This window comes from Schistocerca nitens, chromosome 2 (assembly GCF_023898315.1).
Source record: "Schistocerca nitens isolate TAMUIC-IGC-003100 chromosome 2, iqSchNite1.1, whole genome shotgun sequence".
NCBI classification, from domain to species: Eukaryota; Metazoa; Arthropoda; class Insecta; order Orthoptera; family Acrididae; genus Schistocerca; species Schistocerca nitens.
The window spans coordinates 274,073,413-274,100,969 of NC_064615.1; the positions used below are offsets into that span (position 1 = coordinate 274,073,413).

Genomic DNA, 27,557 nt, shown 5'->3' on the forward strand with positions numbered 1-27,557 from the left:
TACATTTCAGTATTGCTACGTTGATAACGAGGTGATCAGCAACAGAATCCCAAGCCACCAAAAAGTCCTCATTTCCTCCACGTTTCTGACGTCCTGTTCTGCATTTTGCCAGCGTTCGGCAGTGACGTGTCGCAAAGCTTCGTGCATTAGTTCCAGTAAGTTCGGCAGCTTAAATGTCTTGTTACTTCTCGCGACAGATCCCTTAAATTTGCTTCAGATCAGATCTGTTGAGTTCGGCTAGCTGTGGTACGGTGACTACTGTAAAAATGCGCCGGCCGAAGTGGCCGAGTGGTTCTAAGCGCTACAGTCTGGAACCGCGCGACCGCTACGGTCGCAGGTTCCAATCCTGCCTCGGGCATGGATGTGTGTGATGTCTTCAGGTTAGTTAGGTTTGAGTAGTTCTAAGTTCTAGGGGACTGATGACCTTAGAAGTGAAGTCCCATAGTGCTCAGAGCCATTTGAACCATTTTTTTGTAAAAATGCATCATTTGAATAGTGTGCTCAACGCCGTGAAAATTGTTCTCCGTGTTTCTGTGAGACTTACCACTCTGGCTCGTGTCAGACATCTGTCCTATAAATTAATGGGTATATTTATTTTTTCATTTCTCCAAAAAATTTAACTGTGTAATGTTTTCTTAACTTCAAAATCTTTAACAACCTTTTATAAAATATCGATAATTAAGAATGTGGGTATGCAATGAAAACCAGAATTTTGCATGTGATATGTAATTAGAAACTAGAAGACGTGCATTTTTCTTGAAAAATGATGGTAAAGTATGAATTAATTACCATACATTTGATAAATTTCAAATTTAATTGATTTAGGTATTCAAACCGGAAAAAATAGACATATCGGGATGCGAGCCGTCATCCACAAGGGCTGTCGATTATTGATCTCTGGCGCTACCGACTACACCAAGGATATACACTAGCTGTCTTGCTTTTATATCTAGTACATATTGTTTTTCAAAAAACGTCAAAGCTGATTTTTATCTGTAATGTTGTGAAAAACATTAAGAAAAATTTCTTTCTAACCGATAACGGTGTTCTGCGCGCGTGTTTCACTACGAGGCTTTGTCATCCATTTTTGCGGAAGATATGAGAAGCGAAAAAGTCAGACCACAAGTAGCGCTTACGGAGACTGTGACTGTATACGATTTTTGAAATAAAAATTACTTAGCTAAGTATGGTTTAAGGAAAAAGTTGAAGGCTGTTAATACACCAGAGTGTAAAGGACTGCATACAGTACTCGAATAACTGAATGTACCAGCAGAATTAAGACTGTGCGACACACAGGTCAGGAGATATGACGTCATAAACATTGAGATGCGTCAAGAACTAGCTTTTTATTAAAATGGAGCCCAAATTCATAATGAGAACACAGCGATTTCCATCAAACTTTAAGTATAATTTCAAAGCTTTCCTAATATTCATATATTTGAATGCTGTCTGTTCTGTCGGATCCATCTAAAAATTAGTCAGAAAACCTCTTAGAGCATGCTTGGAAAAAAGAGATAAAAAACAAAATGACGGGACACCTCCATTCATTCCATTTCAGGCCAACCTCTCGTTGCGCTAAGGAAGGGGTACAGCAACAATGTTAAACTGTTAATGTTTCTCATTAAAATCAATGCTGGAATTCTCCCTGAATGATGTATCAGCGGAATTATGAGGGTCGGTCAGGAAGCAATGTCTCCTAGTTTCCTCCCTCGTGAAATCTGGAATGTTATAATGATGAATTTGGCGCAATAGTAATAAAATAGCTAATACATAAGTTGGACCTACTTCCAAGAGGGGAGCAACACCAGTGTACGAGAGCTGCGGCTATTGACCAATCATCGTGATTGTGTTTGTTACATCAGGCTTATTCTTATGATGAACGGAGTATACAAACAGTGTATACTCCGTTCAGCTAATGTTGCTGCGTATGGACTTCTGCAGTAGGCGCCTGGTCAATGCACCCAAGCTGACTGCTGTTCACCGCGACGAAGGCTGGAATTTGACCGCCAATACCGCAATTTTACGTCCAATGAGTGGCGGCAGGGGGCATTTTCGGATGAATCAAGTTTTATGCTCAATCGGACGGATGGCTGATGGTTTACACTGGCCTGCAACAATCTTTGGAAGGACCAGACCGGAGGGGGGAGGGAGGGAGGAGGGAGGAAGCGTTATAGTCTGAGGAATGTTCTGTCGTATTCGTTGGGTGATCTCGCCATTCTGGAAGACGTATGAATCAACAAAAGCGTGCATCCATCCTTGGGAACCATGTCATCGCTCCTCCCCCCCCCCCCCCTCACTACAGTCTTTTGTTTTTTTCCTCGACGCGATGGCATCTTTCATCAGGACAACGCAATGTGTTAAATAGCTCGCAATGTGCTTGGTTCGAAGAACACCAGGATAACTACACTCCCCTCGCCTCCAAACCCCGCGGACTTAAACCCAGTCGAGAATCTGTCACCATATCGCTCGGGCTTTCTCTCCATGGATGCTCAACCGAGAAAGCTGGAGCATCTGGCTACGTCACTGGAGTCTTCATGGCTGCACATCCCTGTCGGTACCTTGCATAACCTCTCTGACACACTTCCTGCACGTCTCGCAGCTGCCCGTGTTGCAAGAGGCGGTTATTCAGGTTTTTGACACATGGGTTACATTAATGTGACTGGAGAGCGTATATGTGTGTAGTTAGGCGTTGAGAAACAGCTGAAATCGCTAAAATTACAAAGGGCTACACGGCCCTATGGAGTACATGTCACATTCTCGACAGAATTTGAAGCAAAATTAAACTCCATTTCAACAATAATATGCCGTAATAATACTGTAGATCCCTCGAACGAAAAAACTGGAAGAAATTACACGTTACATCCGTCTATAAGAAGTTATCTATAAAACTACCGTACAGTTTAATTGACGTCCATCTGTTGGAGAACGGTACAACATATTGAAGTACAACGTACAAAATGACTTCCTCCATACTACCAGCACGGATACCCAAAACATCGCTTATGCAAAACCCAACTCGCGCTTCTTTCAAAAGTCATTCTGAAAGCCAAGGACGAAATTAATCAGTGTTGTTGACCTCCAAAAAATACATTTGTCTCAATGTCACGCCAAGTTTTACTAATGAAAGCAAGATCATGCTTGGTGTCAAATAAAATTTTTTCCTGTATTGAGGATTTCTTGGTAGCAAAGACGCAGCATGTCGTCTCGGATGGACAACCGTCGACAGAAGTAAAAGTAACTTCAGGCCTGGCCCAAGGGAAGTCTGTTGAGAGCTTTTCTGTTTATATTGTATGTTAATGATCTAGCAGACAGTGTCAGTGCTAAAGCAGATGGTGCAGTTAACTATAATTTATATTGGTAAAATGCTATCCTAGAACCCGGAACCCTGTACCAGTTGCAGTGTAGGGTCAACAAAAATCTATTTTCTGTATTTCGTATGATTATTGACCAAAATTAAAAATCGATAATTTTGTCATTTTTCATGAAGAACTATAATCCTGTGTTAAAAGTTTAACACAGTAAGACAAGCATTACACTTGACAAACTGTTTGTCTTCAGGCAGCTCGCCAATGCACGAACTTCACCCATTCTTTATTTGAGAGCACTTAATGACTTGCAAAGAACCTAACACATAACTTCAACCGTTACGAAACGTTTTCTCGTCCATTGCCCCCCCCCCACCTCCCTCCCCGCACAGTGACGAAAGGAAAAATGGTTATGGCTTACCTTTTCGCTGACATGCAGTAAAACTTCACATTAGCCGTGACGTTTTAATTTATTACTTGTTTACTGCTAACTCTCTCCGCAACATACTCTGCATACACTACTCACATGTATAAATGAATGTACCAACACAGTTACGACAGTGTGCGCCACACAGGTCAGCAGATATGCCATAAACATTGAGATGCGTCAAGAACTAGCTTTTTATTAAAATGGACGGCAAATTCACAAGTTTATATTCATCCAGTGTTTCATAATGAGAACACTTAGCGATTTCCATCGAACTTTAAGCATAATTTCAAAGCTTTCCTAATATTCATATATTTGAATGTTGTCTGTTCTGTTGGATCCATCTAAAAATTAAATCGTCAGAAAAGCTCTCAAAGCTTGCTTGGTAAATAATAAAAAAAAAAGGCGGGACACCTCCATTCATTCCTTTTCAGACCAACCTCTCGTTGAGCTAAGGAAGGGGTGCAGCAGCAACGTGAAACTGTTAATAATGTTTCTCATTAAAATCAATGCTGGAATTATCGCTGAATGAGTTATCAGTAGAATTATGAGGGCCGGTCAGAAAGCAATGTCTCCTACTAGTTTCCTCCCTCGTGAAATAGATAATGTTATAATTATGAATTTGGAGCACTTTCGCAAATCTTCTATAGCCCACTCCACTAACATTGTCCTACATAAACAGATGGTAGCGCTGTATGAGTTTAGAAAATGGCTGACACCGACGTACGAGTAGGATAGAGTTCTGTTACTAGTTCCTTACTGCAGAAGATGAAACGCCCAGTTGTATTCCTGAAAGGCTGAAGAAGGCGTATGAACACAGGTTCTCTGCTCCGCAGCCAAACCATTCGGTCGCTACACCAGAGACGCTTTCGTTGAACAGCTACGGGTCCAAAACCGACAATCTTAACAGTATCTCTCCGGGATGTCTATGAAAATATCCGTTGTGAACCGCCATATACGAGGTCTGTTCAAAACATTTCGGAACATTCGTAATTTCGCGCCCAATGGTGTGTTGGAGCTAAATGCGACTGACATCCTCGCACACGCCTGTGTTCAAAGTGTAATTGTCGGAAGTTTCATTGTAGTGTGTTAGTTATTGTTCAGTGCTGTATTGAGTAGAATTTTGTGTCCCACAGTTTGCAACGCGTCTGCATTAAATTTTGAGTGAAACTCCAGAAAACCTTTACAGAGACACACCAAATGATGCAGGAAGCCTACGGTGACGAGTGCTTAAGGCTTACTCGGTGTTAGAGAGTGGTTCACACAGTTTAAAAACGGCCGAACGGAAGTTAAAGATGACCCTCGTTCAGAATGCTTTTCGACGTCTACCGATGATGATCATGTCAGGAACGTCCGCCCCGATAGCTGAGTGGTCAGTGTGACGGATTGTCGTCCTACGGGCCCGGGTTCGATTCCCGGCTGGGACGTGGATTTTCTCCGCTCAGGGACTGGGTGTTGTGTTGTCCTCATCATCATTTCATCCCCATCCGGCGCGCAGGTCGCCCAGTGTGACGTCGAATGTAATAAGACCTGCACCAAGGCGGCCGGACCTGCCCCGCAAGCGGTCTCCCGGCCAATGATGCCAAACGCTCATTTAATTTCCACGTCAGGAACGTCAACGAAATTGTGCGTGCAAATCGAAGACTGACTGTCCGATGTATTTCGGAACAATGTAACATTTCAGTTCGATCATGTCATAAAATCATGACACAGTATCTTAGAATGCATCGTGTTGCCCCCGAGCTCAACCCACCGCCCATGAGGCAAGACCAGAAAAACCTTCACCTCGCAATCTGTGAAGAGCTTTTGGGTAGCGCAAATGAGAACGAGATGTTCCTTACGAGAATCATAACTGATGATGAAACGTGGATCTACTGTTATGGTGTTGAGACCAAGGTTCAGTCTTCACAATGGGTCGGGAAAGATTCTCACAGACTAAAAAAAGCTCATCAGATCAGATTTCAAAGCCATGCTAATAGTTTGCTTTTACTTTAAAGTACTATTTCATCATGAATTCGTGCCATAGGGACGAACTGTTAATCGATGGTATTATCGGCACGTGTTGTGACGGCTGCGAGAAAATGCGAGAAGGAAACTGCTTGAAATGTGGCGAAACTATTCATGGCTCTTGCAACACAATAACGCACCCGCAGATTCATCCGTGTTGGTGCGTGACTGTTGCACAAAAAACGAAATCACAGTGCTGCCTCATCTTCCGTACTCTCCAGACCTGGCCCCCCTTCGGACTTTGGAAATAAAAAGTTCACAACCGCGCTGAGAGGACGAAGATCTGCAACGATAGATGTCACACCAATACACAAAAAGAGAAGTAGGAGTAATCCGCTGAATTACAGGCCCATATCACACACGTCGATTTGCAGTAGGATTTTGGAACATATACTGTATTCGAACATTATGAAGTACCTCGAAGAAAACGATTTTTCGGCACATAGTCAGTACGGTTTCAGAAAATATCGTTCTTGAGAAACACAACTAGCTCTTTATACTCATGAAGTAATTAGTGCTATCGACAGGGGATGTCAAATTGGTTCCATATTTTTAGATTTCCAGAAAGCTTTAGACACCGTTCCCCACAAGCGCCTTCTGACCAAACTGCGTGCCTATGGAATATCGCCTCAGTTGTGCGACTAGATTCGTGATTTCCTGTCAGAAAGGTCACAATTCGTAGTAATAGACAGAAAGTCATCGAGTAAAACAGAAGTAATATCCGGCGTCTCCCAAGGTAGTGTTACAGGCCGTCTATTGCCCTGATCTATATTAACGACATAGGAGACAATCTGAGTAGCCGTCTTAGATGGTTTGCAGATGATGCTCTCATTTACCGTCTTGTAAAGTCATTAGATGATCAAACCGACTTACAAAAAGATACAGATAAGATTCTGTATTGTGCGAAAAGTGTGAAGTTATTCACATGAGTACTAAAAGAAATCAGCTTAATTTCGATTACGCGATAAGTCACACAAATCTGAAGGCTGTAAATTCAACTAAATACTTGTTGTTGTTGTTGTGGTCTTCAGTCCTGAGACTGGTTTGATGCAGCTCTCCATGCTACTCTATCCTGTGCAAGCTTCTTCATCTCCCAGTACCTACTGCAACCTACATCCTTCTGAATCTGCTTAGTGTATTCATCTCTTGGTCTCCCTCTACGATTTTTACCCTCCACGCTGCCCTCCAACGCTAAATTTGTGATCCCTTGATGCCTCAAAACATGTCCTACCAACCGATCCCTTCTTCTAGTCAAGTTGTGCCACAAACTTCTCTTCTCCCCAACCCTATTCAATACCTCCTCATTAGTTACGTGATCTACCCACCTTATCTTCAGCATTCTTCTAGGGATTACAATTACAAATAACCTAAATTGGAAGATCACATAGGTAATACTGTGGGTAGAACAAACCAAAGACTGCGATTCATTGACAGAACACTTAGAAGGTGCAACAGGTCTACTAAAGAGACTGCTAACACCACTCTTGACCACCCTATTCCGGAGTATTGCTGTGCGGTGTGGGATCCGCATCAGGTGGGACTGACGGATGACATCGAAAAAGTACAAAGGAGGACAGCTCGTTTTGTATTATCGCGAAATAGGGGAGATAGTGTCACAGACATGATACCCGAATTGGAGTGGCAATCGTTAAAACAAAGGCGTTTTTCGTTGCGACGGGATCTTCTCATGAAATTTCAATCACCAGTTTTCTCCTCCAATTGCGAAAACATTCTGTTAGCACCCACCTACATAGGAAGAAATGATCATCACGATAAAATAAGACAAATCAGGGCTTGCACAGAAAAATTTAACTGCTCGTTTTTCCCGCGAGCCGTTCGAGAGTGTAACGGTAGAGAGATGGCTTGAAGGTGGTTCATTGAACCCTCTGCCAGGCATTTTATTGTGAATAGCAGAGTAATCATGTAGAAGTAGATATAAAAGAAAATTCGCATACGGCGCTTCGTGCGATCCAGCAAGAGGCGTACGATGATTGCTTCCGTAAGTGTAAACGGCATTGGGAGCGGGGTATCAGTTGTGGAGGAGAATATTTCGAAGAAGACCAAGCACAAGTAAAAGAGAAGAGTAGAACAATTTTGTGAACGAAGCTCCGGAATTTTTTGAACAGACCTCGAATGATGAAAAATGCTCGGTCTTCAGTATAAATCGATTCGGTCAACTTTGTCTGGATTACGCATCATGAACTTTAGGGGAGGGTTGAGCCATAATGTATTAGAGCCTTTCATTTTAGATGGTACACAAGCGACCTACCAAATACGAGCCGAATCCGTTGGCCGTGTCTGAGAGCTTCCACTTGTTACTGTAGAGACCACCCAGACTGCATGACTCTGTATGGAACAGCCACGAATGCTAAATGAAGACCCGTGGCGGCTTGCGGGTTTCCTGGCGGTGCTTATGCAGCATCGCGTGGCCGTCCTTGCATTATTCCCGGCGCGGAATCCGTTCCACAGCTGCACAGAAGATCGGCACGTGAGAGCTTCCAGAAGTTCCCCACATCACAGGTGAGGTGGGCTGCGTCATACTCATCATAACCTTCCCAGCCTTCACGCCCGCTGGCCATCAACTTCCTGCGGCTAAAGCTTTTGTCGCTGATATCTGGATCGCCGTGGGAAACCTGTGTCCTGGATGTTTCGCTTTAATCTCGCGTGAAATCTCGCAGTTGCTCATTTCCGTTTACGACACCCCGCGGCTGTGCTGTCCTAGACCAGCTCAACAGCGTGGAAGATCCTCCTTTGACGCCTGTCGTGTGCACTGAAGCCACTCTTTTGTAGTATAGTAATTGAAATATTTATTTTCATTTGATCTGAATTATTTAGATGAGTTGTTACGCCACTTTTTGCTTGAAATTTACAAGTTTATTAATACAATAAAATAATTTAGACTTTTCAAGGAAGCTAAAGGCTTCAGAATAACTAGTAGGTGTTACATTGTTCATTATTTTGTTTTTAGTAGTGTAAGTACCAGGTGATCAAAAAGTCAGTATAAATTTGAAAACTGAATAAATCACGGAATAATGTAGATAGAAAGGTACAAATTGACACACATGCTTGGAATGAGATGGGGTTTTATTAGAACCAAAAAAATACAAACGTTCAAACAATGTCCGACAGATGGCGCTTCATCTGATCAGAGTAGCAATAATTAGCATAACAAAGTAAAACAAAGCAAAGATGACGTTCTTTACAGGAAATGCTCAATATGTCCACTATCATTCCTCAACAATAGCTGTAGTCGAGTAATAATGTTGTGAACAGCACTGTAAAGCATGTCAGGAGTTGTGGTGAGGCATTGGCGTCGGATGTTGTCTTTCAGCATCCCTAGAGATGCGGTCGATCACGATAAACTTGCGACTTCAGGTAACCCCGAAGCCAATAATCGCACGGACTGAGGTCTGGGGACCTGAGAGGCCAAGCATGACGAAAGTGGCGGCTGAGCACACGATCATCACCAAACGACGCGCGTAAGAGATCTTCCACGCGTCTAGCAATATGGGGTGGAGCGCCATCCTGCATAGACATCGTACGTTCCAGCAGGTATCAGCCAGGCTGGGGATGATGCGATTCTGTAACATATCGGAGTTCCTCCCACCCGTCACGGTAGCAGTTTTGCTGTTGAACGCCATCTGTCGGACATTTTGTGAACTTGGTTTTTTTCCCTAATAAAACCCCATGTCATTCCAAGCATGTGTGTCAATTTTTACCTCTCTATCTACATTATTCCGTGGTTTATTAAGTTTTCAAATTTATACTGACTTTTTGATCACCCTGTATATGTTTTAGACCGTTTCTGCTCTGTTAGCTCTCCCTGTTAGAATCTTGGGTACATCTATGTTTCTTGTTGAAAAGTGCTATTTGTGAAAGTTTCGTTTCGTACGAGTTACGAATAAAACAGAATCAAAAGTAATCTCTGGTTCAGTTTCGTTATTTGTGGATTTTAATACGTGCAGTTATTGAAGCGTTAGAATTTTACGCCTGTGTCTGATTGGTTTAAAAATACTAGACTGCACTTACTATAATTCTGAAGTCAGTCTCAATTCAACAGCAGTTAAACAATTTTCATGATAAAGTTAGCTTCCGTTCGCAGAACAGAGCGATCGGCTATCAACCTCTCTGACTTTCAGCGTGTTATCTGACGTGAAAACTTAACTACGACGAATATAAGGTATCAAGACATTTATTTTCATTTCTCAGTGCTTGAAATTAATTCTAATTAAAAACAAATAGTGTTTGTTCACCGAATTAGATTGAGCTTGCTTAATAACAGTGCTTGTGGATAAACAATTTACGATGATGGCAAGCTACGTTACGTACAATAACTTCATCTTGGAACTTTTCTATTTGGTCCGTGTTATTACGTTCACTATTACTGTTTCAAGAGATTTTAATGGAATTTGTGACTCGTCCTCCAAGCTTCAAATTAAAAAAATGAACTGAACACGACATCGTCACCCGCCAAATGACATTAACTATAATTTAGCACCCACGAAGGACTTCAAAAATGAGGAGGAGGCACAGCACTTCTATGCAGACCTCCAGATATCAGACACTCAGATCGGTACCCAACGTTGTATGTCGATAGACTATCAACCAACTTTCTGTCTGAGTAAGTGTTATATGCTGTCGCCTAGCAGAACGGGCGTAAATGTTAAATTCAGTAACACCAGAACTACGGAGCACAGCAAAAGCGTAATATAACTAACACGTATAACTCCCGTGAGAAAGTTGGTAGAGCGGTAGATCGACGTACGCAGGGTCACATGTTCAAACCCTACAGATAATTATTTTTTACTGTATTATCCGTGAAAGTTTTATCTGGGGCTTTTAATACTCCCGCAAGTGTGATGCAATTGTTTCTTTATTCCACGATTCCGATTGTTTATAATTATTGTGTGAAACAACAAATGCACTAGCTGCTTCATCATGAGTGGCGTCTGATCTGTTGCACATGTCCGACAGAACGCCACACACAGCTACCAACACAAAAGTTCTCTATAGGTTTGCTACTTTCAACTAACGAATCGAAAGCAGACTGCCAAAAGAACATTGCTACAAACTCTGTAAACTCTGTTTACATGTTAGGAATGTGTACTCCCATATAACAGTTGCACACGTAAACAAGTAAACAACGGGGTTTGAACGCGGGACATTTGGTACGACGATCTCACACTCTATCAAATCATTCACGCGAGGTCTAAAACATTTCCTGTGCTCCGTAGTTCTGGCGTTACTTTTAATTACCGTTTACGTATGTTCTAATGGACGACAGCATATGGCACGAACTAAATTGGTGTTTTGTTAATACTCTATCGACATACAATGTTTGGTAGCGATCTGAGGGTCTCGAGGTTTGGGTGTTAACACGAATATGGAAGTAACAGAATGGTCACGGTTAGGCGAGATGGCGTCGTGGTTAACACACTGGACCCAAGTTTCGCATTACTTCGGTTTAAGCCTCCGCCAAACATACTGATACAAATTTCGAATGACTTACAGAAATCACTTCAGGCGAACCCTGGGATTTTACATAATCATTTTCACCTCGATGTTTATGAGGCTGTGAACCAATATCTGGCAGATTCGGCAGTCAAGAATCGAGAAGATTATCCTGGGAACGAAACCATAATGAATACAGTCAGAGACGAAATTTTCATTAACAAAGGTAGTAGGATCCAAATAGTTTTCAGCGGGATTCAGCAGCAGCAGCAGCACTCTCTCCTGAAGATAAAAGATAGGTAGACTGCGCCGAAATATCGCTCCATGTTAATTTGAGGATTCGGCAGTAAACCCGAGGAGACTACGCAGTCACAGAAGCGTACAAACTTCGGACAACTTTAAGGAATACGGCCAACAACGTTCTGGTGTCGATCCGATCCACAAAGGGGATCTTGATCTTGGATTCGGTATCTGAGTAAGTGGCATCGGTTCTCGAGAACTCGTTTGATTAGTGTGTGTTCTGATTCTATGGTTGCCCACAACCGCAAAGATTTGTAGTCTTCCTTACTCCTAATTAAACAAGCGCTGGTCCTTGTAACTCGCTAACTGTTTAAAGAAGAGTTTTAAAGCATTCGACGCATGCACTGTGCAGATTTCCATCGCTGTTCTAAAGTCTACCACTCCCTTCTCAACTTCTGGTTCACCATCGTATAATTCGGCTCACGGTTTCTCTACACGTTCCGGATAACCGTTCGCTGTATATTTTCTCTCTACCACCTGCAGAAGTCCAAAAGGCTGCAAAAACAGATTTTCAAACGTAATCTGCAACGTATTATTAAAAAACATTAGTGGCCATATCTGGATCTACACAGGGCTACTACAAATAATTCATTCGTTTTCAAAGCTCTATATTTTCCAAACTGCTGAACGTACAAATAGGATTGAGACATGAATAGACCCATATACTCACCAAGTTTGCACTCAGCGCTTTAAAAATATTACTTGAGTGTCCGTCTGGACACACGACACACGTCCAAGTGGCAGTCAAGTTCATTCGACACATTATTTAGTAACATCCTGTCATTGACAATCACGCTCAATCCAGTGATGTGGGAATTTCGACGTTTACATAGCGACGTACATCGTACACGAGGGGCTGCCCCGTGTGTTGGGAGCTGAAATTCTCGGAATCTGCAGTCAGTTGTGAAAACCACCACATCTGCAGCGTTTCGTGATAAGAGGTACCCGTCACAGTATTCTCACAGGAAAAAAAATTGTCTATACAACTTCGCCTGTGACTCTGCACAGGAAACATCAACCTCCGGCGAATCTCGTTCATCTATCCCAAATTCATGAGGCTTTTCAGTGCCCCAAACTTCCACATTGTGGCTATTAACCTTTCCCGATAAACCGAAGGTTGCTTTGTCGCTGGATATCATCTCAGAGACGAAATGTTGATCCTCAGATGCTTTCTGTATTTTGATGCAAAACAGATGACACCGGCCATAATCCTGCGGTTTTAACTGTTGCAGGTGCTGCAGACGGTAAGGTCTGAGAAGTAACCGCCGTCACAAAATCTCTCGCGCAGTTCGCTGTGGTATTCGCAGTTCATGGCTTGCGCGGACCGTTGGGTATTTTGGACTGCATTCGAAACTTTCCCTCGCAGTCTCCACAGTTGCATCTGGCACACTTGATCGACCGGTACTTTCCTCTTTACAGACACAACCAGTGTCCCTCAATTGTCGATACCAACGCACAAAGCTCGTTTCCATGACGGTTCTTTTCCGTAATTCCCTCTGCATGCACGCTGCACTGCTGAAACACACAAACATCTCGGATATTCCAACGCGCAATGCTTTGTCGCCATTTTATCGAGGCACTACACTCGTAACTACAACTGGTGCGAACTCCGTGAGTTTACGGTTCTGTTCATTAGCACATCTAATACTTCGGAAGATATATAACTTCGAAAGCGAATGAATCATTTACGTGCATCTACATACATACTCCGAATACCACTGTAAGTGCGTGGCAGAGGGTACGTAGTAAGTAGTATACTACCGGACGTTGGCGTTTCTTCCCGTTGCAAGTGCGTTTCTGCGGAAAGAACGACGGCTTAAACGCCCCAATGCGCGCTATCTTTCACTGAATTTGTCTTCGCAGTCCCTACATAAGCGACATACAGTGGACTGAAATGTATTCCTCACGTCTTCAGTCGATGCTTGTTCTTGAAACTTAGTCAACAGGCTTTCGCGGAATAGTATTCGAGCAAAGCCAATTCACATTCTTCGTTCTTTCCGTGACACCCCGTTGTGACAGCAATCTGTGATAATTCGTGCTGTCCTTCTTTGTATACTTTCAATATCCCTTGTTAGTCTCGTCTGGTATTGGTTCCACCCACATGAGCAGTATTCTAAGACACCACGAACCGGTATTCCTTACGCAGTCTCTTTTGTGGGCTGACCGTTTTCCTAGTTTACTGCCAATGAACCGAAGTCTGTCTCGTGCTCTGCCTGCGACTGAGTCTAAATGATCGTTCTATTTCATATCCATACAAATTACGACACCCAACAATTTGTACGAGTTGATTGTCCCTAATGGTGGAATACTGATATCGTAGTCCTATGATACTACAATTCATGTGTACTGTTAAGTGTGAGATTTTGCGCCGGCCGGTGTGGCCGAGCGGTTCTAGGCGCTGCAGTCTGGGACCGCGCGACCGCTACGGTCGCAGGTTCGAATCTTGCCTCGGGCATGGATGTGTGTGATGTCCTTAGGTTAGTTAGGTTTAAATAGTTCTAAGTTCTAGGGGACTGATGACATCAGAAGTTAAGTCCCATAGTGCTCAGAGCCATTTGATTTTTGAGATTTTGCATTACTCTACATTCAAAGCAAGCTGCCAGTGTTTGCTCCACTTTGATATCTTATAAAAATATAGTTGGATATTTGAGCTGCTGTGTTTCACATAGTATTTTACCAGTAAACTCCTGATTCTTTAAAGAATCGAACTCCCATGTACTCAAATTGTTATTGTAGAAATCTGTCGTGCTTATTCTGCCTGATTCTGTTCCATATTAAGGTTCCATTATCCTCTCGTAGCACGTATTTCCCGCAGCTTCTGGTCTAATGGTTAGTATTGCAGCCTATAGGTCGCTGGTCCCGGGTTCGATTCCTGGCTGGCTCGTAAATTTTCTTCATCCGAGGACTAAATGTTCATGTTGTCTTAATCATTTCATCTCATTACCGACGCACAAGTCGCCGAAGTGGCGTTCAATAGAAATACTTGCACCAGACGGCCGAACAACTCCCAGTCAATGTCATCATACGATCATTTCCAACACGTTATAACACTGTAGTGTAGGATTTGGATAACGAACACGATGTTCATGATGTGTAATGACTTTCAACGTTACCGATTCACATACACAATATTTATTTATACACATTATACGGACAGATGCAACTTATACACATCGCGTCTCAAAACACACTGCCCAAGGTCCAGAGATACTGTTTTTGCAGCGGTATTCTTGGGGACGGAAGTCCATACAGCTTGTGTCCCCACAACCCCTTAACACTCTATCTCCAAGTTATAACCCTATTCGAGCTTGTTCTGGTCATTGGACTGTTTCAGTTCTGTGATTTCCTTTTTTTATGTGATTCGCTTCTGGATACTATCTGTGAAGAGTTCGTTCTTGAAATTCTGATTGTTTAGGAACTGACTGAGATTCAGGTGCACTTTGTTTCTGCCTTCCGCTCTATGATATTGCCTTGGGGATATGACCGGTTGGCATTATGGTCGCTCATGTTCAGAAATTGTTGGACGCTCCAATAATAGTCATTCATTACTTTTCCGTTGGTTAAAATTACACAACTATGTCTAGAAGTGTGGGAGGTTGACAATTTGCTGTTTTTCTACGATATCATTTTCTTCTGCTATTCCTAGAACTTGATTTTTATTTTTGTCGCTTGATCGTCAGTGCCTGACCTCGAACTGCCCGGCACAATTCTTGTTTAATAATCATACGCTAGTGTGTTATTTACTTAACAGATCTTACAATGTCATTTGAATTATGTGAAACTACTCGTACATTTGGTGTTCCGTAGGGTTCTGTCGTATATCAGTTACTGTTCAGCTTCTAAATTTAAACGTGTTTGTCAGGGGGCAAAATTAGACACCCTGATACAAGTATTGTTGGAAAACTGTGCAAAAGAATAATTGGGTATTCGTAAAAGTTATTAACGCACATTCCACTAACGTCTCAGCTAAGAAAATAGAGAAAAAAGTAGTATAGCTCACCCAGCTGTATCATCTTCGATAAAAATTGTAACAACGTGAAATAAATGCATTAAAAATGTGTAAGTTGTTATGCCTATGTTGACAACACTTTTAAACGTTATATCAGTTCTGCAATGATTTTTCCAATTTCAAGTTCGGAAACATTACGCACAAGAATAATTGCCAACTTTGGAAACATAAAACTTAAAAAATTACATTTTGCAATGGGATGGAATTTCAGAACAGCTTTTCACTTAGGCTTATCACATCAAAGAAAGTAATTAGAAACATGTATTAGTGGAACACATTAAAAAAGTACGTGGGGAAGTATGTCGTCAAACGCAGTTTTCCTCTACAATAATGTTCTTGTGGCTGATCCAAAGAACGCACGTCTATTAAAGATTAAAGCTCCTAATGACTAAATTATGAAAAAATTTTAAATTTTAAAATTCTATCATCAACAACAATGTGAAATACTGAAAATCAAATTTTTGTTGTTCCTGGAAGCCGTTAGATAGGGAATCTGCGGCTGGTATCGTACACCGTTTAACCGTTCAGTTGTTCTTCCGGAAACTTAACTTAGGACAAAATGTGCTACACAGCGATATGCTAGCATACGGTTCACTTGTATCTACGTTATCAAAATGAAGGCAGCAAGGAGGATACATTGACATGTTTAGGTTTATAGATCTATATATGACAGCCTTCCAACTTCAGTTCACTGCTAGGGCTCTTCGGCCCTGCGTTATACAGTCCCGTGAGTTCGGATTCATTAGGGCCCGTGTTCGTTGGTGTTGCTAAACTACAGTCACTTCGTTTACAGTGGCACTCAGACTAGCTTTCCCGTAAAGCACCCAAACTAGATTTCCCACAAACAGTTTTGCAATTTCACTGTTGATTGGTGATGTAAATACTCAAATAACAATTCTCTAAAAGTGGGTCTGTCTGCCGGATTCCGGTTCCTTCTAGATTTTCGCTCCAGGTCAGCTTTCCACAGAATCGTAACTGTGTTGTTCGGTTTACTTTTTGCGAGAGCGGAGTGATTTGGGGAAGAAGAAATTGTAGCAGTAGACTGACCAGGCAATTGATTTTCTTTATTTATTTGATGACAGTTTTTTATCATTTTTGTTTATGAGATGGAAAGAGGCACATGAATGCTGATATACACTGATGGTCTAATACATGACGACCACTGCCGAGCGAGAGATTGAATGTCGCCTGGTGCTGCTGTGAGTAGGTGATGCGGTAAGGAAAGCACATAAGCAGAATAGGACATCCACATCTCTCAGCACGTGGAGGTCGGAGGTTTGCCCGCTCCCTAAATCAGGACAGGCGGAAATCAGTGACTGATCTGCCACATTACAATGTTCAAATTTTTCAGGGCACAGTGTCCAGTGCACATTGTTGAAATGGGCTCCGCAGTAGACGCCCCCTGCGCGTACCTATGTTTAGGTAACGAACTGTAACCGCTCTGACAGGTAATCACGAATCCAGACACGTAACTGAGACGATATTCCACACGCACGCAATTTCACAAGAAAACGCTTGTGTGAAACAGTGTCAAAAGCCTTTCGGAAATCCAGAAATACGGGATCAATTTGAAATCCCTTATCAATAGCACTCAACACTTGGTGTTAGTAAAGAACTAGTTGTGTTTCACAAGAACAATGTTTTCCAAATCCTTGTTGACTATGTGTGTCAATAGACCGTTTTCTTCGAGGTAATTCATAATGTTCGAACACAATATAAGTTCCAAAATCCTGCTACATATCGACGTTACTGATATGGGCCTATAATTTAGTGGATTACTCCTACTACCTTTCTTGAATGTTTGTGTGACCTTTGCAATTTTCCAGTCTTTGGCTACGGATCTTTCGTCGAGCGAACGGTTGTATATAAGTATGGAGCTATTTTGTAAGCATACTCTGACAGGAACCTAACTAGTATACAATCTGGACCGGAAGACTTGCTTGTGGTTAGTGATTTAAGTTGCTTCCCTACTCCGAGGATATCTACTTCTACACTACTCATGTTGGTAGCTGTTCTTGATTAGAATCTTGGAATATTTACTTTGTCTTCTTTTGTGAAGGCATTTTGGAAGGCTGTGTTTAGTAATTCTGCTTTGGCAGCACTGTCTTCGATAGTATCTCCATTGCTATCGCGCAGAGATGGCATTGATTGTGTCTTGCAGCTAGGGTACTTCACATACGACCAGAATCTCTTTGGATTTTCTTCCAGGTTACGAGACAAAGTTTCGTTGTGGAAACTATTACAACCATCTCGCACTGAACTCTGCGTTGAATTTCGAGCTTCTGTAAAAGATCGCCACTTTTGGTGATTTTGCGTCTGTTTGAATTTGGCATGTTTTTTTTTCCTTGTTTCTGCAACAGTTTCCTGATTCGTTTTGTGTACCAAAGAGGAAAAGTTCAAAGAATGGCAGCGGGTTTTATATTATTGCGAAATAGAGGAGAGAGTGTCAGTGAAATGATGCAGGATTTGGGGTGGACATCATGAAAACAAAGACGTATTTCTTTGCGGCAGAATCTTCTCACGAAGTTTGTCATCAACTTTCACCTTAGAATGCGAAAATATTTTGTTGACACCGACCTACATAGGGAGAAACGATCACCATAATAAAATAAGGGAAATCAGAGCTCGCACGGAAATATATAGGTCTTCGTTTCTTCCGCGCCCTATACGGGATTGGAATTACAGAGAATTGTCAAGGTGGTTCGATGAACCCTCTGCCAGGCACTTACATGTGATTTGCAGAGTATCCGTATAGATGATCATCAGTTAAGACTGCAGTATGCTCGGGATAATCGAGATAGGTCCGTGGATCAGTGTAAACGTTGCCTAGTCTGATGAATCACGTTTCTCGTTACACCAGGTCGCCACAGCCAGGCGACGCACCTGTGAGTGTAGTAGGTCTATTATGCTATGTGGGGGCTTTCACCTGGGCTTCCTTGGGACCTATGGTAGTAATCAGAGACCTAGTGACAGCTATGGACTACGTGAACATTATTCTCTTCAGAATACAGTCACATATTAATCTCTTCATGCTTCAATCCATCTCTGATGGCGTTCGCATCTTCCAGCAGTATCATGTCCGCATCACAAGATCAGAACCGTGCTGCAATGGTTTTGGGAGCATAATGGTGAACTTACGTTGAGGTCTTGGCATCCAAATTTGCCGGATCTGATCCCGATGAAACATATGAGACACGATGGCATGCCAGCTCCTCCCTCACATTTACAGAAATTACGTGCCGTGAGCGTTGACATTTGGTGCCACATACCTCTGCGTGTCACGCAAAATCGCCGTTGTGCTACGTTCAAAATGTGGGCCACCACGCTATTAAGCAGGCGGTAATGATGTTCTGGCTCTTCGATGCAATAATTGGCAAAATCGAACTGCTTGGCAATAGATCCTGCGTAGCAAGCTAATTGTCAATTTTCCATACCCATCATAACTTTTAGTGGCACGCCCTGTTGTAGATAACCAGTGGCTGGTGGCAAAACTTTCGATTATTCTGTTGACAGGATTAAGAAAATATCTTTACGCACTGGGAACTCCTATACCCAATCCATTTACACAAAACGTTGAAAATGAATGATATTCTATAAGTTATTACTTCAAACTTTTCCGTTACACTCGCGATCTAGGTGTTGTTTTACGTTCTAGTCTGTCATCAGGTCCTGTCGGAATGCTGTAGCAATAAGCGGTTAGAAGCAAAGGGAGTGAATGCAAACCCTCGTCACGTGCACACTACATTAGTTCTGAGTGATCACTATTTTGAGATATTTTTACCATGATCTTTCTTCATAGCTACGTTTGTTACCTATTCTTTCCACCCATTAGTTGAGGTTCTTTTTAGGCTCTCGCAGAATTAAAACGACAGGAGGAGAAACCTTCTTATCGTTGAAAATATTATTTCCATCGTATGTACTCAGTTTATTGTAGCTGTGAAAAAGCACAGCGATTCTCTGACTTCGCTACTGCCGAGATATTCCGTAGTTCATATGTTGCACCTGACATGTCGTTACTGAATTTTGGTTTATGTAAATTTTATTAAAAATTCTAGACATTAGCTGTATCTCCCATAAAAAAATATATAGGTTAGAACATATAACTGGGACTTGTTGACTTCCTATCTTTGGTTAAAATTGAAATAATCGCTGCAAAATGTTCCACTGGTTACGTTAGTTTACGCAACAACCAAGCCTTCAGGGACGTTCATTAATATTCTTACGACCTTTTTTCTGATAAATTTTCCTACGCTTCTTTCATTGATCGTATATACTAAAAAGAATTGTGAATCAGCTTCTATTTATTCTTCACTAGTAATCACTTACAATATTTAACAAAATTTTGTGTCGTAATGAAACATAATACTTTCAGTGTTGTGATTAGCCTGGAAGATAAAACTTTGCTTTCGGCAGGTGGACAAAGACTAACTCCTTAACATCACAAAATTGCAACGTTTGATTCATTTAGAATAAAACATTGATTCGTTCTTTGACAGTGTACAGAAAGGCCTCTTCTCCTGTGGGCTTGCCATCGGCTGATAGGTTCTCCATGGCTGACGTTAATCAGAACAGTTAGGAATAGGATTTCCACCTATCCGATTTTATAGGAATCTTCCCTATTTTTCTGTATCTGTCCCAAGTCTCTATATGAGCATAACGGGACACTCTCAAGTCCCTACGTTTTTGGTTCCGTTTACCATTTTGTATCTATGGAAACTTCTTTGGAGAGAGTTCTATCAGCTTGTTCTACATGACAAGAAACTTCTAAGGCCGCTTCATCAGGTAATATGTACGTCTTTAAGTTCCGGCCCCAGGCCCATTGATTTTCACCAATTTATAAGAAATCACTATTAATTTTTAAATATTGTAAGCTTCAAGTGTGATATTTGTAGTTTAGTTGTGGTGCGAGGATAAAAGCTGACGAATGTTAGGCAGACCTGCACATTTAATGTATTAAGTGCTACCTTTCGTTCGAAATGTCCCGATTCTTAACTCGTCACAGGTACCAACACCGGTTACAAAGCAAATAGATCTGCTCTGGCTCGGGTGACATGCAACAAACAAAATAAATGCAGTTACATAGTTTTTTATGAGGTGTACACCTTTGTTTCCGCCGTTTTATCCCCAACATTTGAGGCTTTAATGAAACAAATTGGTTACACATGTATCATTCAAAGTATCTTCCATTGCTGGCCACTACTTTCTCCCATCTTTCGGACAGTGTACGAATCCCGCATCGAAAAATTGTTCATCTTTTGAAGCGATCCACAAATCGATCCAGTTTGTGACTTCTTCATGAGATCGGAAGTGTTGGTCAGACATTGATCTAAACAGGTGATAGAGGGAGCAATGTCTGGAGAACACGGCGGATGGGGTAGGACTTTACATTTTAACGTTTCCAAGTACGTCGAAATTTACGAGTCGCATTTTGGGAAAAGGAAGTACAACAGGGGGGAACCTCCGGTGGGATTATGGGTTTGGGGGGCATTAGTTTCAGGTCAGCCTTGTGACGATCGATGTAGTGTTCAAAGCAGTACCAAATAGAACTAAGGAAGTTTTGGTTAGCTTAATTGAAGATCACGTTGCAGAGGGTTCTATTGTTATTTCAGGCGGGTTTTCTTCATACAGGGATTTAGGGGATAGGGTTCAAATGGCTCTGACAAGGGAACCTCCCCATCGCACCTCCCTCAGATCTAGTTATAAGTTGGAACAGTGGATAGGCCTTGAAAATCTGAACACAGATCAATCGAGAAAACAGGAAGAAGTTGTGTGGAACTACGAAAAAAATAAGCAAAATATACAAACTGAGTAGTCCATGTGCAAGATATGCAACATCAAGGGTCATGTGTGGTCAGGAGTGCCGTGGTCCTGTGGTTAGCGTGAGCAGCTGAGGAACGAGAGGTCGTTCGTTCAAGTCCTCCCTCGAGTGAAAAATTTACTTTCTTTATTTTCGCAAAGTTATGATCTGTCCGTTCGTCCATTGACGTCTCTGCTCACTGTAATACGTTTAGTGTCTGTGTTTTGCGACCGCACCGCAAAACCGTGCAATTAGTAGACGAAAGGACGTGCCTCTCCAATGGGAACCGAAAACATTTGATCGCAAGGTCAACCGATTCCTCCACAGGAAAACACGTCTGATATATTCTATACGACACTGGTGACGGCATGTGCGTCACATGATAGGAATATGTTGTCGACCTACCCAACTTGTACACTTGGCGAATGGGTAAAAAGATTCTTCTACCTTGCCCGATTTAGGTTTTCTTGTGGATGTGATTATCACTCCCAAAAAAGTGATCGCATCGGACGGACAGATAATAATTGTCTGAAAACAAAAAATTAAAATTTTCACTCGAGGGAAGACTTGAACCAAGGACCACATGTTCCACAGCTGCTCACGCCAACCACAGGACCACGGCACTCCTGACTACGCAGCACCCTTGAAGTTGCGTATCTTGCACATGGACAACTCAGTTTGTCTATTTTGCTTCTTTTTTTTTTCATAGTTCCACACAACTTCTTCCTGTTTTCTCGATTGATCTGTGTCCAGTTTTTCAAGGCCCATCCACTCTGCCAACTTATAACCAAATCTGAGGGGGGTGCGATGGGGAGGTTCACTTGTGAGCACTATGGGGCTTAACATCTGAGGTCATCAGTCCCCTAGAACTTAGAACTACTTAAACCTTAATCTAAGGACATCACATAACACCCAGTCATCACGAGGCGGAGAAAATCTCTGACCCCGCCGGGAATCGAACCCGGGAACCCGGGCGTGGGAAGCGAGAACGCTACCGCACGACCACGGCGGCTATTTCCTTCATATTGAAACAAAACAGTAACACCTCCCGCAAATGACGAGAATTAGGCTCGTCGACTGACATTTTCAGTCAAGAACAACTTCATGTTGCAGACACAAATCGAGTAACGTTTGAATGAGGTTATGTTGACTGAGGTCCAAGCTAACTGCCTGGCGTCTGGGACCTGCTTCTTTCGACCGCTACTTACCGTTGTCGCCACCTATCGGCAAACGGCGGAAGCAGAGTTGTACACCTTGTACATCAGAGGCGTTACTTAAAAATAACACTCACCTACCTTCACTATCTCTCCAGGAACATAGTTCCACGAAAAGTTTTCCATGCTAGAGGGTACAATAAAATAGTTTCGCACGAATTAATTGCCGTAGATAACATTTTTAAGGCTGGCGCTCTCTCTCTCTCTCTCTCTCTCTCTCTCTCTCTCTCTCCCTCCCCCCCCCCCCCCCCCTCATTTCAACTTACTGACATCCGTCTTTATAAAAAATACTACTACGTCTTCCACATGTTGTGTTGCACCGAAACGTAATAAGTGAGTCTGTTGATTGTTGTAGGACGAACACGCTGTACGCGGCGCTGGAGCAGCGGCTGTCGCTGGAGGAGGCGCGTCTCACGCGCCTGCAGCAGGAGTCGCAGCGCGTGCTGAAGGAAGTGGAGGAAGCGACGGGACACCTGGAGACGGCCACGGCCAGCTCCAGGGACCGCCGCAGCCGCCGCCTTGCCCCGTGAGGCCGATACTCCACTCCACCACCACCTGCAGGAGCCCCACCGCCGAAGGCGCCTTGCAAGGTGGATTCGGTCAATGTTGCCCCATATTACGCCGAGAGAGGGATACACCACTGATTTCTGAGCTCACGCAGGTATTAGGAAACAAACATCTGCTCACGAAAAAATAAGAAACACTGTTAACTGGCTCCCGAATAATCGGTTTTGTCGGAAAGCAGTTTTTCTCGTACCCAAAATGAGAGCGACCACCATTCAGTACTTCGATATACTGTGCACGTGACAAAATGAAGGTTGCAACCACCACACGAAGCCGGTGGCATGGCGTTATTCTCTGTACCCAAGATGGCCTGGAAATCTGTAGCTTTGTGCATTTCAGATGTTTGTGTATAAATGCAAGTCCAGAAGTTGGCGGTATGATGAACACAGTGTTGTTTTTCAGGATGAGGTGGGAGCACTATTAAAGTGTAATACACGTGCAGTAAAGGATAACATACAAAGCCTGTCTTATGTTACAGGCTGGTCGTCTCTGCCACACTCCTTGTGGGTTTCAACAAAATCTAACTACTGCCTTTTGAGCCACAATAATGGACCAGAAAAATGAATCGGTGATACCGGAGTCGGGAGTATGAATAGTGTCGATCACCTGTTCACGTGTCATCTGTCACTGCTCCTCAGTAGCAGGCAGTCAATGAGACATCACCTCCAGCAGCGTCTGTTTCGCAGGAGCATTCATGGTCTCTTTAACTGCGGCATCTTGATTGTGCACACTATACTGGTTTTGTTTTGATTGACATGCACCTGACAAAGCCTTCTCGAATTTTTTTACCCTTTACTCACATTATTGACTGTCTCTAATTTTCTCGATATCCATGTATCGACTCAGTGACTATCAAACCAGTAGTTCTCCATTATACATACTGTGAGTAAATGCTAATCAATTCTTTTTTTTATTAAAAATGCATTTATTACTCAAAATGTGACTAATAAAATAATACAAGGAATTTTACCAAATACCTGAAAATTTAGTCATTCAATCATGATCAACACATCTGGATTGGTCCTTACTTACTTATATTCCAGACCTATTGTGACACTGAAGCAGTTTTAGATCATCATGGATTTGTATTTGCATGTAAAACTGTCATGATGGTTTTCAGTTATGAGATGTTAGTGTGGACCAATGTAAGATACACTAAGGCCAGTATCAGATTATGTTTTATCCACTTGTATACATTTTAAACATGCGAAATGTATATGTCCAAATAATTCATCGTTTATTTGATGTTTCAAATAATAAATTGTCTTTGTGTATGAGCAATGTTCCTTGCACATAATTTTATGCAGCACCTCTGTGCTGGAGTGACGGACTTAAATTTTAATGCTGAGGAAACTTTCATAACTACATAATAGCTTTTCCTCCTCTTTATTCTGTCCTTCACAAAGTTTTCATGTAAAATGAATAGAAAAATCCAAAAGACAGATTTAGATCAGGAAGTATCAGTATTGGTGACAAGCAAGTACTCAAATTGCTTACATTATACCATGTTTGTGATAGTATTATACGCAATATAAAAATATCACCTGTAATTTCAGGTAGTGAAATCATTAATAAGTTGAAAACCAGGAATATATTAATTATGTAAGGACTGTTCATAATCAAACTTTGACATTACCAGAAATATACTAATTAACATATATCTGTTAAAATGTGCATCATGATATCAGTTAATTTTATTCATTTTCCCAGTATTACATGTGTGTGGCAAAATCATGTAACAAATATAATTTTTGTTGTAACAAATAGGGAGACAAGTGTATCCAGTATGTCATGTAACATTGCTGTAATGTTTCCTTCCATCCATTTTAGACTTTTCCCTTTGCTGAAGTATGACTGAAAGATTAAGTAAATTTTTATAAACATAGTTTGCAAGAAAAACGCCTTTTGGAAACTACTGCAGTTTATATACAGCTGATGCAGAACTGGCCACCACAAGAAAGTTGTTCTGTAGATGTGTTTGTAACTGAAAAGAATGATAAGATTTACACTTATACAGTGAAACATTTGCAGTACATCTTACACTTTAAAGTTGTATTCACTTGAAGAATAAAGATCTGATAAGCACCTCTATGTTAGGAATGAGCTGAAAACTGAAAGCAGACCGATGATTTTAGACATTTATTAGCTAGTATGTAAATGTTTGCCAATAATACTTCCATGCTATAAAAGTGCCAATAGATACAGAGTAAAGAGAATAGATTTCAAATGCGTTCTTTGTGGTATGATTTCCCAGCTTCAGCTGAAAACACAGAAATGTTTTTGGGGGACAACTTCAAAGTACAATAATTAGTGATTGCTTTTTATCTTCATAACTGAAAGACTTAAAGGGAAAAACAAATGAGAAATTGAAGGAAAGCTAGTTTTTTATACGCTGGACTTACCAGTTTTTAGACATTATAATATGAGCATAAAAATATGCTTGGTTTTTTATTTTATGCTGAGATGATTTTAAATTTGTACTGACTGAAGGTATGTTACTGAATTGTGTGTCATTGTCTATTAGAAACAGAGTTTAAGGAAATATAAAGCTGTAATGTTACCTGAGAATATAGAATCATCGTCAAAATAACAAATATTATGCCCAGAATCCTGATCTCTGTTTTAAATGAAAGCTCTCGGTGTGAGACTTGCAGTTTAGTCTGGCAAAGAAATGCCTTGCTTTAATACATTATTGTGTTGTTTCTATAAAGTCTACATGTATTAATGAAAACCCAGTCCCAAGAAAAATAATATGCATTTATAGTTCAGTATAAATGCAAATACAAAAAAACTGAACTGTTTATTGCATTAGCATCCTAAAATCTTTCATGTGAACTTTTGATGTGCTATGCAGACATTTATACCTTAAAGGTTACCTAGTGCTGAATCAATATACCAAACAGTGTTGACATGAAAATGTTTGTAGGAAACTTAAAATATGTTGGAAGCTATAAACCAAAGTATGACAATTTAATTGAAAAATATATTGTGATAGGTATGTAAATGTATTTAAAATATGTACCACTTGTACCAGTTTTGTACTTTTCTGTTAATACATTTATGTAACTTAAGAATTATTGTGTGACAAAACAAACTGTCTGTATTCCCAGCAATGACTGTATCACATAGTTTGTTCTAATGTTTCATTTTCTGTATTTGAATATTGACAGATCTGTCATAAATCTTTTAAACAAATAGCAGTCTATCAAGTTTATGCTTATTCATTCATTCACCATGTTCTATAGAACCAAAAAAGAAATAGAACCTTCAGGGATATGGACTGCATCAAGGTATACACCAACATAAGATGAAGATATCATATAAATATTAAAAACTGAAATGTACAATGTTGATGTTTCACAATACTATTTATTTTATAGTCCATTGCGACCTGGCTTTTGGATTTTTAGTCCATCTGTAGACAGCTTAAGACCAAGCAGATAATCCACATCCCATCGCAACAGCTTTAAGCTGTACAAGGATTGTGTTTCGAAAGATATGTGACATTTTATCTTTAATGTTCTAGGTACTCTGTTATAGAGTAAAAACAGTGACGCAGCAAATAAGACCTCATGGCTTTTCTAAATTATATGTTTCCATCAATAGACTTTATATTTATGGGGAGCTTACTCAACAGTTTTAGGTCCAAATGGAATGCTCCCATTTGACAAAGTTGTTTATTAACATGTAACATGTGCACATATGAGTTTATTCTAGCGTACTGTTTATGAATTTCATTATTTTTCTTTTGTCTATATTTGGTCGACAGTATCAGTTTTTTTTAGAATAGAATACAGATACAAATAAGCAAGAAAGTATTAGGATCTTTGGCTTTCCAAAACTGGGTTTATATGAGTCTCTAGTTTTGGTGAAAAGCTCTAATGTTTCCAACTTGGTGGAAATGTTAAAATGCTGCTACATTTTAACAAGTGCTATACTCTCTAGTTTTGCTTCCATGTGTAATCCTCATGGCGCTCTTCTGGATTCTAGAAGTTTTAAGGGCATCTAGAGAATTGTCCAGAAGCTGTTCCTGCTTACTTCCACTTAGTACCCACTACATTCAGCACTGACAGTGGCCAACACACAGAATTTAGAATTTACTCACCTTCACACATCCTACATGTTACTGATGTCATTAGTTACATACTTAAATAAGAGACATAATGTACATAAAAGCTTCATGGTATTTACATTAGTGACTCACTGTTGCACATAATGTGAAAATTATATATGCAGGAACCTTTTAACCAGTGATTTATTACAACTTTAGTATGACAGCAGTCAGAACTTTGTCACTTCCATCTGATGCCTCATACTCTTTTTCTGGGGTAGCACACTTCCTTCTTAAATCTCTCTGAATGTATATCAATTGATTGTCCAGGTCTTGTACAGCCATCCTAAGGTTAAAATTATTTAAATTCTCTTTAACGCTGAGAAGACAACTATATTTGAATATACTAGGGACTGTCACAATATTGGGCTC

General features: G+C 41.2%; 1 protein-coding gene across 1 annotated transcript in view; it reads left to right on the top strand.

Annotated features, from left to right (window-relative positions):
- LOC126234981 (uncharacterized) overlaps window positions 1–26,269 on the top strand; it is a 551,742-nt gene extending 525,473 nt beyond the window's left edge. The window contains exon 9 of the mRNA XM_049943720.1: window positions 22,866–26,269. Coding sequence (XP_049799677.1) covers window positions 22,866–23,040 — 175 coding nt within the window. The 3' untranslated portion in view covers window positions 23,041–26,269. The remainder of the gene's footprint in view (window positions 1–22,865) is intronic.
- The last annotated feature ends 1,288 nt before the right edge of the window (window positions 26,270–27,557 follow it).